The 15,342-nt window shown below is 38.5% G+C and overlaps 1 protein-coding gene across 2 annotated transcripts in view; it reads left to right on the forward strand.

The window, feature by feature from the left end:
* Positions 1–15,342, forward strand: part of LOC126198525 (THO complex subunit 2) — a 304,001-nt gene that overhangs the window by 186,925 nt on the left and 101,734 nt on the right. For both annotated transcript variants that reach the window (XM_049934917.1, XM_049934916.1), the window contains exon 24: positions 11,029–11,248. In XM_049934917.1, the coding sequence (XP_049790874.1) occupies positions 11,029–11,248 (220 nt within the window). The remainder of the gene's footprint in view (positions 1–11,028; positions 11,249–15,342) is intronic.

The following is a 15,342-nucleotide window of genomic DNA, read 5'->3' on the forward strand; positions in this document are numbered from 1 at the left end:
CAGTGGATTTCCTTGCAGTTCATATCATCACTAGAATGAGTTCACATTCAGATCTGCTTCATTTATGTACTTTCCCCATAGCATTATGTGACCGTAATGCGACAAGGTGACATACAGTCTGTCAGTGTGAAGTGTTAATGTTTTGAGTTTTCATTCTCTACAAGACAGTAAGACAGCTCTGACTGTGGGGTAAGTCGTATTGCTCTACTTGTGGAAGCTCAGTTACTGTTAACACAAGTGTATGGTAGGTGTCTTCAGTGCTCTTATAGAGATATACATTAAGTGTTTTTTTAAATCGGTTGTCTGCATGACGTAGCTGACCAAGCAGCAGGTCAGGATGGTGATGTACTTCAATGTGCCGTCCCCCTGAACACCGTCATCTCATTATCTGATAGACAAATCGTGGGTCAGTGGGAAGCTGAATGTTTGGAAATGGTGGAAAACAAACTATGGTTACTCAAATCGACCATACAGACATGGTGGACTTCATGCCAGACTCACCGAAGGAAGGTAGTGCTGCTCACCATACTGCATGTACAACATAGCCCTTTTAACACACGGTTTCCGCCTCTCGTGAGAGGATCCACCACTGTGTGGAGTTTGTGGTTCTGCCCCTCAACCCCACTCACCTATGAGAATGACATGCTGATTATTTATCAGTACACTGATGACCATGCTGTTGAGCACCTCACATCCAAAATCACTATCAGAACCTCAACACCTTCTCCCCTGTTGACTTCATCTGGTCTCCAGCCCACCACACCAGGCTACACTCATTGATATCACCCCCCGCCTCAAGGATGGCTACTTCAGTACCACTGTTCTCATTGGACATACTAACCATCAACCATACCTTCAAGATATAAAGGGTATAATGGTCTGTGAGTGAAGAGGCAGAATTTTTGAGAAATTGCTCTTAACATCAGTTATGACTTCCCTCCCCTCCAAGAAAATAAATTCCTAAAAATATGCTCTGGCATATTGGTAATTGATTATTCTTCTTACCTCTGTTATTGTAATAATGGTAACACTGTGGCCACTATTTCAGTATATGTATAACAGATTGTAACACCCTTGATTTCGTTGCAGTTTACCTCTGAATCCTGTACTTTATATTTATCATTTTCTGTGCAGTTTTTTCACTGATGTTTAAGCTAAAAATGAGAAATAAGTTAGGGACTCATTTGCTTTGACACAGCCCATCCACAGAACAGTCTGTTGGAAGTGTTGTAATAGCTGGCCACTGATGATGCAGCTGCGTGGGATTAGCCGAGCAGTCTTAAGGCGCTGCAGTCGTGGACTGTGCGGCTGGTCCCGGCGGAGGTTCGAGTCCTCCCTCGGGCATGGGTGTGTGTGTTTGTCCTTAGGATAATTTAGGTTAAGTAGTGTGTAAGCTTAGGGACTGATGACCTTAGCAGTTAAGTCCCATGAGATTTCACACACAATTGAACATTTTTGAACTGATGATACGCACATCCCAGGGTAGATCTCACCACTTTCCAGTATTTGTTATTTATTATGTAAGAGCTCTAAAATATTATGGGAAATTATTGTTATAAAATATTTAGATAACTGAGAGGGTTTGTTTTTGTGTACCGATGAAATGGCTCTATCAAGATAATTTCAATTCCCCCCCCCCCCCCCATAATGAACCAGCTTTAAGTATTAAGTTTGACCTTCATTAATCACCCAACCCTTGTATTTCCTGAATGGTTTTGGCATTGTGTGACATAGTTTGGCGAAAGTAACAGTTACTAGGAAAGGTTGACACTTCTGTAATCGTAATTACACTATGGAAAAGCCATCCTCTACATTGCCGGCAGCTTGAATGCAAGTTGAATATTGCTCGTAAGGTTCACTTGGTCAACAGACTAACAAATACATCAGTGAGCCAGTTGCACATCAGCCAAATGTCAGTTTATTAGGAGAAGCTGTTGAAAATCTGATTTAAATTTTTTTTGAAAAATTTCGAGTCACGAATTACAAAGTGGCTGGAAAGTTTTTCAGTTATTTATTAATGTAGCTACTGAGGTTTGATGCTTAGTGGAGATAGTACTCATAATTACACTATGGAAAAGCCATCCTCTACACTGCCGGCAGCTTGAATGCAAGTTGAATATTGCTCGTAAGGTTCACTTGGTCAACAGACTAACAAATACATCAGTGAGCCAGTTGCACATCAGCCAAATGTCAGTTTATTAGGAGAAGCTGTTGAAAATCTGATTTAAATTTTTTTGAAAAATTTCGAGTCACGAATTACAAAGTGGCTGGAAAGTTTTTCCGTTATTTATTAATGTAGCTACTGAGGTTTGATGCTTAGTAGAGATAGTACCACTTCACAATAACATATGGTAATGTCTTTAGTCTGTGTTACTGGCTGAATCATTGTGAACACGTTCACCCAGTTTTTGCCTGCTGCAAGTGTTGCTTTGGTGGTGCATGTCTTCTAGGCAGACTGTTTTCATAAATTTTAACACTTCTACTGGGTAAGTTAATGAAAATTTATCTTTCATTATTTGTTATGTTTTCATGTAGTGAAAGAAAAATAATTAATCTTATCACTAAATATAATTATGCAGATAAAATAGTATTTTAAAACATGTATTTTCTTCAGTTTATTTAATTTACACATTGCTTGGTTAAATTAATTTTTAACTTTGTATACTGTTCTTTGGATGGTCCCCCCCCCCCCCCCCCCCCCCCCCCATTTGTCATCGTTAGTGAGCATGTTCATTCCGAGATTAAAGGCCTCCATGCTAATATCTTAACACCAAAATTGCTCAAACCATTAGATGCGGTGATCGGAATGTTAGTGACAGTAACAGAATTGGACAACCAACGAAACTCACTCCAGGCATCTGGTGAAGGACATATTTGGCATCAGTGCTCGGGCAGGTGTCAAACGTCTGAATTTTTCAGATGATTATTTATTTATTTACTCATTCACCAAGCAGCGACAGAAAACTCTTATAAAAGAAGGTTATAATTAGGAAAGCTTTCAGAGCCAGTGTCTCCTTCTGGCTCCGAAAGCTTGCGTAATTATAACCTTTTTATGTGTATGTTCTACTGACACTTGGTGAGTAGATTTTTTTATCTATCCAATTACAATTTACAATATAAAATTGTTGTTTTCATTGTTATATTTATTAATTTATTTATTTGCTGTTTCCTTCCCATTTGTTACCTAGATACCAGAACAGACTAAATCTTGCATGTGGGTTAGTATATATGAATATAACACACAATATTTAACATGGCTTCAAATGAGTAAGTGTATATGTTGCGGAGCACTATACTCCTGCACTTTGAATAAGAATGAAATTAAATTTCTTCATTTATCTGGATAGTTAGCCCATAGTACACTTTTCTTGGTTGTCTCTCAGCCGTGTAGATTGGCAGCTTATAAGCTGATAGTTTGGGTGTCACTAAGTTCAGCCTGTGCCATAGTTACTCATTCATTATTGTGTAATTTGATAGATAAAAAATTACTCACCAAACGGTGACAGTAGGACCCACATATAAAAAAAAATATTTTGCATATGCAAGCTTTCTGAGCCAGTGGCTCCTCCTCCTGGTAGAAGGGTTGAAAGGGGAATAAGAGGGGAGAAGAAAAGGACTGAGGAGGCTTAGGAAAAGGGGCAAAGTTCAGAAAAGTCATGCAGAATCCCGGGTCAGGAGACTTACAGGATGGGATGAGGAGAGACTTGTGTTATACAGAGGTGGTTTGCGAAAGACGTTCCTGTCCTGGTCTCTAACATCTTGTGTAAAGGTGCACTTCTGAACGATATGGTCTGGGATGCTGATTGCCTCACATTCACAAGTATCTGTGGTACGTTGTCATAATTTCTGTGAGAGCTGGGATATGAATCATGTCCCAACTGGTAATGTATAGCTCCCATGATCAGAAGGAAGTATGACGTCGTCGAACTTTACTTTATGTTAGAAAGGAACTGCCCGATTCTCATCCCTCTTTCTGCCCTGCCCCAGATTTATTGTCATTCTCTATTAATACATGACGTTATTTCCTCATTTGGTATGGCTCTTGTGTCCAGTATCTCATTTACATTATCATATTTGCCTTCATGAGCCAATATTGTGCACCTGTATTGCTTACTGCTTGGACCAGTATCACAAGCAGTCATGTTGCTCTATATGCACCTGTCAGCTGCAGGAGTATACTTCTCTGTGCTCTCTGAAGAGTCTGTGCTGTCTGTAGAAGCCCATACACACGACCCGTGGCCCACAGTAGCAGTTAAGGTTGTGTAGTGGTACATTTTTGTTGCACTTAGAGGCAGCGGAAAGCTTCTTTGGCCAGTTGCTACTATTTTGCTCGGGTTTTCGCCTCTCTGCCAAACAATTTCCACGTGTGCATGAGGAGACCTTTAAACTTCTTTGCTCATCACAGGTTGGTCATTTATTTTGATTGTAGGGTTTCTTGATCTTGATAGTTTTCCTTTTAGTAAATATACACTTATAAAGTGTTATGTGCCTTGCTATAGTTAGTTTATTTTCTGCAAACCAAGTGCTAAATGTTTCAAGAAGTTTGCTGTTATTTTCTTGTAATTTAACTGTTGCATTGGCAGAATCTGTAATTAGCAGATTGTCTGTGTAGGCTATGCAGCCTCTAGTGTTTGTCGTATGCTGTAGCTGAGTCAATAAAGGCCCAGTGCCAACATCCCAGAACTCTGGACCGCAAACAGAGCCCCTTGGACACCTTTCTCACCTGCCTTGCTCTGTGTCTTAAAGACAGTAAGGAGGGACTCAAGGATGTTTAAACTAACTAATGACCGTTAGGATCACCTTGTATTGCCCTGTCTGTGATGCTTGGACCAGTTCATTGGCTTCAGTGTCAACATCATATCCAATTCTTTACAGTGGTTGTATCTCGAATTCTGCCTTTAAAATTTCCCGATTCGCCTTGCATAAATTGTATATTCCCTCAAGTTGGATGTTTAACATCTAAGTCATTTTCTGCATATGTAATTGTAAAATAAAGCAGACTATGCACACTGATGTTCGAGTTTGCATGATAAAATGAAGCCCAAGTTCTTCTTTAGTGTGCTGAAGGCTGAAACCTTTTTCATCAGTTACTCTGCTGTACCACAGAGTTAATTTTACATTTACGCACAGTATTAAAATGTGTCCGTAATGTCAACTCGGTATTGCTGCTGTTTTTAACTTCTCTCTGTGTGTCTTATCTCCAGACTATTGAAATATTGACTGGTTACATAATTTTTTCCTAAAGCAGCTGTTGTTTCTAGGGCCGTGCATGTTTGTCACACAGTTGATGTATCTTTGTCACTGTTATATTTTTATCTGGCACCATGATGGTAGCCATTGATTGATGACCTGGTGTGATGATCAGTGTCGTATCTAGCATGTGAGGTAATATCCTAATTCTGGAGTATGGCTCTTGTATGCATAATATGTATAGGTCCATCTCTTCTAACTTTTTTCCGAGTTCTTGCATCACCGTGGTGCTGTGCATCACATATCATTTGGTATCTTCCATTTACTTTAGGATGTCATTTGATAGTATGTGAATGTCACAGGAACCTGTTGAGCACATAGCTATGGAGCTTTTCTATTCTGTGATCATATACAATTTGGCCATGTGATATCACTAAGTGTTCTACTGATGTCTAGTATCTTTTGCCTCATCTTAAAGACAGTGTCATGTAGTGTCTGTAGTTTCTCTGTGTTTGTAGGCAAATTGTTGATACGGAGTTGAATGTGATCAACTTCCTCTGTGACAGGAAAATATACGATACTATCTTCTGGATGGATGTGATTGTTATGCATAGCACATGCATGTCCTCCAGTTTAGCTAGTCTCATTGTGTTTTCACACATTTTGTAAAGAGGCCACAGGTCCACCCAGAAACTTCTTCCATTTCTCATGTTACGTCCATCACTGTTTATTTTCTTTTCATAATTCCTGTTGTTATGTTTAGGTTCTCCAGTGAACTTCGTATTTTCATAAGCTTCCATTGTTAGATGCTGTGCTCTATCACACTCTGCTGCTATAACTGTTATGTGCTGTCATATCCTGAATTAGTTATACTTTCAGCTTGTTCTGAATTTGAGTGTACTATTGGTCAGAGGGAAAAGGTCAGTCAGTGGCAGTTATTATTGGGAAGGGTTGTTCCTGTCAATGGTCAAGTAGTTCAGAATAGTCTTGTCCCAATTCCCAACAATGCAGTTCTTATGCCAGATGGAGCAACATCTCACACAGCCAAGCAAACACTGGCACTTCTAAAGAGAACATTCACTGTTGTTTGGAATGATTGGCCTGGAAACACTGACCCAAGCCCCTTTCAGCACCTCTGGGCAGGATGCAGTCTTCAAAGAACTTCATTCACCCAACAGAAATCAGCTTATTGCCCTTGTCGAACTCGGTCACCTTTGAAGAGACAGCAGTATATGCAGAGAATTTTGGCAGGTGAGCTGAAGAATGTATTCATAATTAGGGATGCCGTACAGAATACTGAAAAAATGAACAGATGACTGTCCAAATCATACATTCAAATGTAAAACCCTCTACAAATAATTGAATGATATGATTTGTCATAAATGTTTACTTTTACTGGGATGACACAACTGCTTTTTAGAGAGCGATATAGACAATCCCAGAAATTTTGAATGGATATTATTAGGTAGGTCCATCTTAAATGATACTTCCTTTACTTCTTAGTCGTTTATCATTGTCAGAGAGTCAAGTTTGTGTGCAGCTCATGCCATCGCCAAATGAAATGCCATGGAGCAAAAAGTATGTTTGGAGGATGAGTACAATGTGAGAAAGTTGAAGAGTGTCAGAGTATTACGTAAGATATTAACAATCTGAACAAGTTCAGCCACACCAGGCAACTACAACAAATATGTCCAGCCTGCAGGAGAAAAAGCGTCATTGTGTGCTCACTGAGGTCACTTGCCAATTCACAGCGTTTCCTATTTCCAGGCTATGTTTTCAGACTCTCATGTAACCACCACAGTTGGGAAAACTAAACACGGCAACCACAAACCAAAGTGAGACCATAGCACATGGGGTCCGTCTGTGGGCATGTTATTGGAATATCACAAGATATCATTGACAGCCAATATGTCTGGACACTAGTTAACTCTGAGGTTTCATTCTTTCTGATATTGGATGTCCATCATCTCCACTTGAAGAACGTACAAAGAATGTTATACTGAAGCATATGCTTGCAAAATTCATTCAGCCAACTACAATCCATATTCTTATGATTACTATAAATTACCACACAACGCTTTTCTAAATTGTCTAGCTCCAGAACGTAGCATTAACTTTGTCATTGGATGGAACTTCTTGGGGCACCACAAATTGTCATACAGACTGCAGAAAATCTCAGCTAATTCAATCATTACAGTAGGATGTCGCTATTTTCCCGTTGAATCTTTTTCTGTTGCTCTGGAAAGTCGGAAGTCACTATTTTCCGATTGAATCTTTGTCTGTTACTCTGGAAAAATATGAGCTGTGTTTCACACGATCTCAAGTCATACCCACCGACTTACACATATACGTCCTCATGCGAGCAATTTTTTAACCATTGCCACAAGCTTGTGTATGGAACCTTGCTTCAAGATATACTACATTCAGAAAAATTATCAATAAGTTTCTCCAGTGTTAATAACATTGAAGGCAATTTTCTGCATTGTGTGCATTAGATGTTAATTAAATATCTTTTCTAAAGTCAGTATATGGTTTTCTTGCTAGATTCGTTTAATATAAACCTTATAAAAATTCTGACTATCGAATAAAACTGGTTGACAATTATACACAGAAAATCCATAAAAACACCTGCTGTTCGAGGCTTAAGGGGCCACTTGAATCTTCTTCTATTCTGGCAGTGTAAAACCACAATCTTGCAGTAGAGCTGCATGTTAACACTACTGGCTATAGGGTAGATGAAGTTTTGGCAAAAATTTAGAAATCATGACAAACATCATGATTCAACTGTTCAGAGTGCTACTAGTCTGAGTAGAGAAAAGCTGCCTTGCTATCTTTTTTGTGTATATGTGGGGGCAGGGGGCAAGGGTGCATTGCATTTTATCTACATTCATTTCATTTAATCTTTGTAAGGGCACTGATAACCTCACTTTTGAGCACCCATAAATCCCCCCCCCCCCCCCACACACACACACACAGAAGTTCCAAGTACATTTGCTCAGTATGCTGTTCATTGTTATAGTTGATCAAATACCTCTTTATGCTGGCCTACACCCTGGTAGAACCCAAAAAGATGACAGTCAGATGAACACTGTGGGTTGATGATTACAGTGGTAAGAAAAGTGTGGAAGGTGAAGGTTTAGCATCACTTCAATGACCTTGCACATTCTCAGAATGGGGGAAGTAGTCGGTATGTCCCTTTTTGCCATATGTACTTTAAGGAAACCCAAATCTGGATGGCTAGCCAAGGAGTCGCTCTTATGTCATTCTAAATTTCAGTTAAGTATCCTACCACTGGACCATTTCATTCTGTTGTCACAGTAGTATGTAAATATGGAGAAAGACACATTATTTCAAATAAGCTATTCAAGTGAAACAGAAGTGCTCTGTTTTAAGAGAGAGAGAGAGAGAGTATCTTACACTCATTGACCCTCATCAGATGGTTAGCCTGCACATTTTGTGTTCAGTTTCAGGCTGGCTAACAAGGTTAATCATACACATTTTTGATGAAGCAAACTGTGGGGATTTGCCTGCAAAACCAGGTGGGCACCACTGCCTATATTTATTGGCAGTTTTTGTATTTAATTGCCCAAGACTAGTGGCAAGAATCTTCATGATTTCCTCCTTTCCCCATCACCTTCCCCTCCTATGTTACAACATTGTTAAGCCTTTCGTGGGTGCATTTTATTTTTTAGCAACTAAGCGAATATAATTTTTTTGCTATCCTATTAGTATTGTGATCAACTGACTATGTGTATATTTTTTATACTTTTATTTTGTGATTTAGGAACAAAAACTGTGGTGGTACATATATCGCTATAACATCTTTGTGTGAGCCATTCAAACTATGGGGGTCAATAGATTTCCCACTTCCTTTATAATTTTATTTTGTGATTTAGGAACAAAAACTGTGGTGGTACATATATCATTATAACATCTTTGTGTGAGCCATTAAAACTATGGTGGTAAATAGATTTCCCACTTCCCTTTTGTGAGCTGTTACATGTTACCATTACTAGTGAAATAATGAATATTGTTTTCTGTTTTTATTTTATGTGTTCTTTTACTTTGTTTAAAAAATATTTGTTACCAATATTATAGTTTACTTACCACAGTGTGAAAACAATCCTAGAAACTTCATCAGGCAATAATAGTATGAGATGATACAGGTCACAATTATTGTATATTGAAGAAGTAAAGCGTGTACTGACAACAGTATTTATCCCATGACAAACAGAAGCTGACTGCTGTAGCATTTTTCATACATGTGGTGCAGCTTACTACCACAAGATGTCAGGCATAGACAGAGGTGGTGAGACATATTCCCAAAAGCTTTGAGATACCCCAAAGTTGGTAGTAAGTTTGCTTCCCAAGGACCATAGATGACATTAATTTTATGGTAGGCATACTTCCCAAGCTCCTTCTAGATACTAGTTTGGTGGTAACCATACTTCCAAAGAACCATTAAAACACCGTTGTTTGGTAGGATTATATACTTCCCACAGTCCTGAAGGCTATATTTCACAACAAACAGAAACTACAGCTGGTGCAGCAGACTGCCACTAGATACCAGGAGTGCACAGAAGTGGTAACACACATTCTCATAAATTCTGTAAAGAAATAAATATAGTGGGAAGTATATCTCCTACAGCCCACGAGAGGGTTAAGCAAGCTGTGACTAAATTCAGTGGATTTCAGAAGTTAGCAGGAAAGTGAGTGGACAATCAAAACTTTTTATGTGTGACATTTCTTTGAATATAGCCAATAGAGATGCATGAAAATGATCATTTACCAACTGACGTGTTCACTACAAGAATTTCTATGTAAGGTTGACAACAGGCAGAACACATGAATGTTCTTAGCCAAACTCTCTCTCTTAGGGATGTTCAGTACAGTTGCTGATCATTCTGTACACCACGACTTAAGAGACCACAGTGCTTACTGTACCACATGTACCATTTTGTCTTACCATCCAGCACTAACTCCTCTGAACTTCATAGTGGAACTTACTTTCCAATATATCTCTTTAATTTCGTCATTCTCTTGAACTCGACCTACATTCGCATCACTCCTCAGTTCCCTGCTTTTAAAGGTGGTTGTTAGAGTCTGTATTCATGTATCCCCCCCCCCCCCCCCCCATGGGTTCTTACATTTATTGTTGAGTTCATTTGTATTATTCCTTCTAATTGCCATTTTCTTTTCTTTTTTTCCATCCATCATTACTACTGCTATATACCTAGCAAATACCAGTGAAGTGCTTGCAGATGCACTGCCTCCCACCTACATCTATTTCTGAGGTCTTCTGTTTCCTATTTCCTCACTTCCACTTTAAACCCCACAAGTCAACCGAACATAGGTTCTGCTACTTGCTAGGAGTACTGTTTTTATTTTGTGTGTATCTGTTGGCTGAACTGAATTGTGCCTTGTGAATATAAGTTGTAGTCTGTCCAGGTATCCCTTTATGAACTTAACAAATTTTGAAACAGAATTTTCCTTCTTATACACCTAAAATCTGATGCACACAATTTATTTCTTCCATTCTGCTGGAGCTTCCTTAGTTCAGAATCAGTTTAGTGTGTTTCAGTGTATTAGATTCATTTCAAGATTTCCACTGGAAAACAACATGGAACTTCTTATGTGACATTTTCCAGAGTCAAATAGCAGTTATCTTCTCAGACTAGTACTTCAAAAATAAAGAGCATTATGCATCTTTAATCAGTATCATCCACGCTTTTTTTAAATTTCGTTTTTAAAGCTTCAAGTAGACTTTAGCTGCATTTTAAGTTATTTGTGTGAGTTTCACATTCCTGTAGTAATGTGATAGCTTTTTGTTATATACAGAAAGGGAGCGCCCCTCAGAAAAACACGAAAAAGGAAAGGAAGTCGGTGGTCGAGAATCGAAAGAGAGATCTGAACGCAAGACTGAAGGTGCGAGGCAAGGAGCAGGAGGAACATCTCTCACAAATGACCTGCCTTCTACAAAGCTGACTTCAGCTCCGAAAATAGTACCTGCTGGACATGCTATCGCTGCAATTGAAACCAAGAGGGAGCTGCCACCAGTGTAAGTATTACATTGTGGATTACTTAAAATGTCGATTGTGGCATACAAATTGAAGTCTGTACTGGCTTTAAGTTATTGTTCTTCATATATGTAAACACTCTTCCATCTAACATACAACAATCGGAATTAGTCCTTTTTGCAGATGACTCTTGTACTGTAATCAGTCCAAGCTTACATATAGAAACAAAGCTCTTAAAAGCTAATTGACTGGTTTTCTGCAAGTGGTGTCAACCTTCAACTGTAATAAGATACATTATGTTCAGTTCTGCATATTTTGGTGTACTACACCAATGATAAGTGTAACACACGGCGAGGATGTGGAAACTTCGAAATTCTTAGGTGTCCGTATTGATGAGAATTTAAATTTTGAAAAAGCACATTTTGGAACTCCTAAAACAACTTAGTTCAGCCACATTTGCACTTAGAATCGTTGCAGACCAGTAACTTGACATCTTGCATATTTTCATTCAATAATGTCCCAGAGTAATGTTCTGGGGTAACTCATGTTTAAGAAAGAAAGTCTTCTGTGTGCAAGAACATGCTTTAAGAATAATATGTGGTGCTCACTGATGCTCATATTGTAGATATCTGTTTAAGGAGTTGGGCATTGTGACTACAGCTTCACAGTATATTCATTCCCTCATGAAAGTAGCTGTTAAATAACCCACTGCAGTTCAAAAGGGTGTACATAATTACAGTGCCAGAAGGAAAAGAGATTCACTTCTCCACATTAAGGCTATCTATGCCATGAAGAAGGTGTGCACAATCCTGCCCCAAAAATTTTTGATCATTTCCTCAGTGATATAAAATGTCTGGCAGGCAGCAAAGTAAAATTTGGAAAAAGAAAAAAAAACTGACAATGTTTATTCTTGACAACTCCTTCTATTCCATAGAAGAATGTCTATTACTGTGATATTATGTGTAAAATATGGTGAGTAGGAATTATTAACTCACATCTGCATATCTTTTTTCTTTTGTGAGAGGAGGGGGTTGGGCACAGCTCACAAATGTTCAGAATGGAACTGTGTGTAAAAATTAATTTCCAAAGTGAATGTAAAATGACTTGTTCCACATCATTATGATCTATCATGCAAAATGATCCATTGAACATGAAACAAACTATCTAGCCTCTCCACATAATGGTGTTACTACTGCCATTGCCCTACAAAGTAGGTCATCATATTTCCCAGCAATGATAAGTAGATGCAGAGAGAGCACTTCACGGCCACCACATGAAATTTTAATATTAATATCATTAAATTTGTGTCTGCTGAGGCAAGTGAGGGAGTTTAGCTCTTCCTTTAGTCAGTGGTGGCCACTGCTGCCTTCTTCCCTACTTGAGTGCTTGGACTGCTTTGGGCCAAGTTGTATTGCACACAGTTTACAGACGGAATCAGTTATTGCATAGGGTGTCTTGTGGATTTAAGTGTGGAGATTTATAGAATAAACAAATAAATGAAATTCAAAAGTGATTGCAGTGGTTAACATTTTGACTTCTACAATAATGAACCACAACCAAATCATTGAAAAAAAGGCTGTCATAATGGAGTGAGTTATCAGAAGGTATGAAGTTACAACCACATCATTCAGTGTACTGTACTGCTTCCACAGCAGATTGTGCCACCTTGATGACATATGTTGACTAAATTTTAGTAACCAATAAGACTACAAAAACTGAAAGAATAGTAGTTAGTGCTAATTAACTTACAGCTTCCTCAAGGAGTGGAAGTTAACAATGTATCAAGGGACTGCACATTTGCAATCACCATAATGGCCATTGAAGTGGCGTACTATTACATGCAAAGATAATGTAAAATTATGAGAATGATAAAAATTAAAAAAAAAAAAACAGTAGTAGACCTTTTTGGTGAATCTCTAGGGACTGCCAGAATATTTTTCCCTTAAAAATAGAGTTTTCCAGAATGTTAACCCTGGTATGCTAAACATAATCAGAATTTGGGGGTTTTAGGCCATGTAGACAGCACTCCTTAATCACAAACTTAAATGATTTGGCCCTGATAAATCCTAAGATATTTCATTGGTGCCACACAGTTTTTGTTAACTTGCAATTTTTTTTAGTCACATATCAAGTACCAACCATTGTTTTGATTTAATCGGAGAAGAAATTGTTATATTAAGAAATGTTTTTGTTCAACTAATGCATAGATAAATCTGACTACATGGAAAGGAGAAATTACTTAAGTATCAGCCTTCTCTCTCTCTCTCTCTCTCTCTCTCTCTCTCTCTCTCTCTCCCCCCCTCTCTCTCAACCTCACCCCCTCCCTCCACCACCACTACCTCTCCTGCCCCCCTCACCTTTCCAGTCAGTGGCCAGCATAACATACTGACAAAAGGTGTCGCTTTAACTGGTTGAGGTTGGTTAGAATCAACACATCTGCACTGAGGAAAAAACTTCACACCTTACTTCTAACCCACGAGACCCAACTTCTTATGTGAAATGTCACTGACACTGCTTTCTCTTAATCATTCTGCATGATACTAAGAGCTACTTTCATTTTTTACTTTTGTTTGAAGTGTGTGTGTGTGTGTGTGTGTGTGTGTGTGTGTGTGTGGAGGAGAGAGAGAGAGAGAGAGAGAGAGAGGAGGAGATGATGATGATGATGATGATGATGATGATGATGATGATATGGTGAATGATTATAATTATGCTGCTGCCGATGATGATGATGGTGATGGTGGTGATATTAGTGGAAGTAATGTGCCCAAAGAAATTTCATTGCTATCATTAGAAACTAACGTTACTTACCCCAAACTTAAGTATTGCATTTGAAAATGGATAGGAGTGTGTTAATAGAGAATAGAACAAGTGTGAAGTGAAATGATTAAGCAATTTGGGATCAACCTGACCAGCAGTATCACAACTCAAACCAGCTCTCTGGTAAAATAGAGGGTGTTTACAAATGATTTATCAGGTTTTAGATATATATTTTTCACGGACTATTGCATACACATTAGTGACTGATACAGTATATGGGAAAGTACATTTTCAATTTTTTTTGTACATAATTACAAATGTTCTTTGTGCTCTTCTGATGTTACAAGACAAACCTCTATGAAGTAGTCAAATTCGACTCACACACACTCAAGCCTGTCCCTGTGAATATTCGCCATTGTGGCAGTGATGTATTCCTGGAATTCAGTATTGCCAGCAGAGGTGGACATAAATGTTGCCTTTCACATATTGCCAAAGAAAAAAAAGTCATGGACTGTATAGTCAGGAGACCTTGAGGACCACCTGAAGAGTGCCCAACCATCCCAAGTGCAGTGCCAAATCCATTGATTTTGAAGTTTCTTATTCAGATGCTGATGCACTACTCTGTGACAATGAGGTGGAGCTCTGTCTTGTTGGAATATGAAATTTGTGTTATTATCTTAGGCCTACAATTAAGGAAACAACCAATCTTGCAACATGTGTAGGTTCTTTGTCTCCATCAGTTTTCCCATGAAAAAATAGGGCCCATACAGCACAGAAGACACTCACTCACCTTTGGAGAACCTCTTTCGATCTCCACTGCTAAATTGTGATTTTCTGTCCCCCATGTGCAGACATTATGACAGTTCAGTTCACTTGTGCTTGTGGACTCTATCCATTTCATTTTTAAATGGCAGATCCATACATTACAAATAAGAATGAAAAGGTGAAGATGCCTTCTTTATTTTTGTGTTAATACAATATTTAAAATAATTTTTGATGAGTTTAGAAAGTACGGGTCCAACAAATTGGTTACATGATAGTTCTAGTAAACTATTAGCATTTTCTTCATTCCGTATGATCATTCCATATGATCAAGAAATTGTCTGGCCCAAGGTTTGGTAAGAGGCGGCATCCCTAGTTTAACAGTATTAATTTCTTCAAAGAAACCCCTTGCTTTTTGTCCATTGAGTTTTTTCCATTTCCTCAGCTTCAGCAGTTTCTGTTAGTACATATTTCCCCTTCATAAGACCTGTTCCTATTTATTCTTCTCATTTTATATTTAAACCCCTTACAGTACCTGGTAATTTATTTTTTATTGTATCATAATAACTCCTTCGCTTACAGTTGGCCACTGGTGGGGTGTAGTCTCCCCCTGTGA

The sequence above is a fragment of the Schistocerca nitens genome, chromosome 8, assembly GCF_023898315.1.
Source record: "Schistocerca nitens isolate TAMUIC-IGC-003100 chromosome 8, iqSchNite1.1, whole genome shotgun sequence".
NCBI classification, from domain to species: domain Eukaryota; kingdom Metazoa; phylum Arthropoda; class Insecta; order Orthoptera; family Acrididae; genus Schistocerca; species Schistocerca nitens.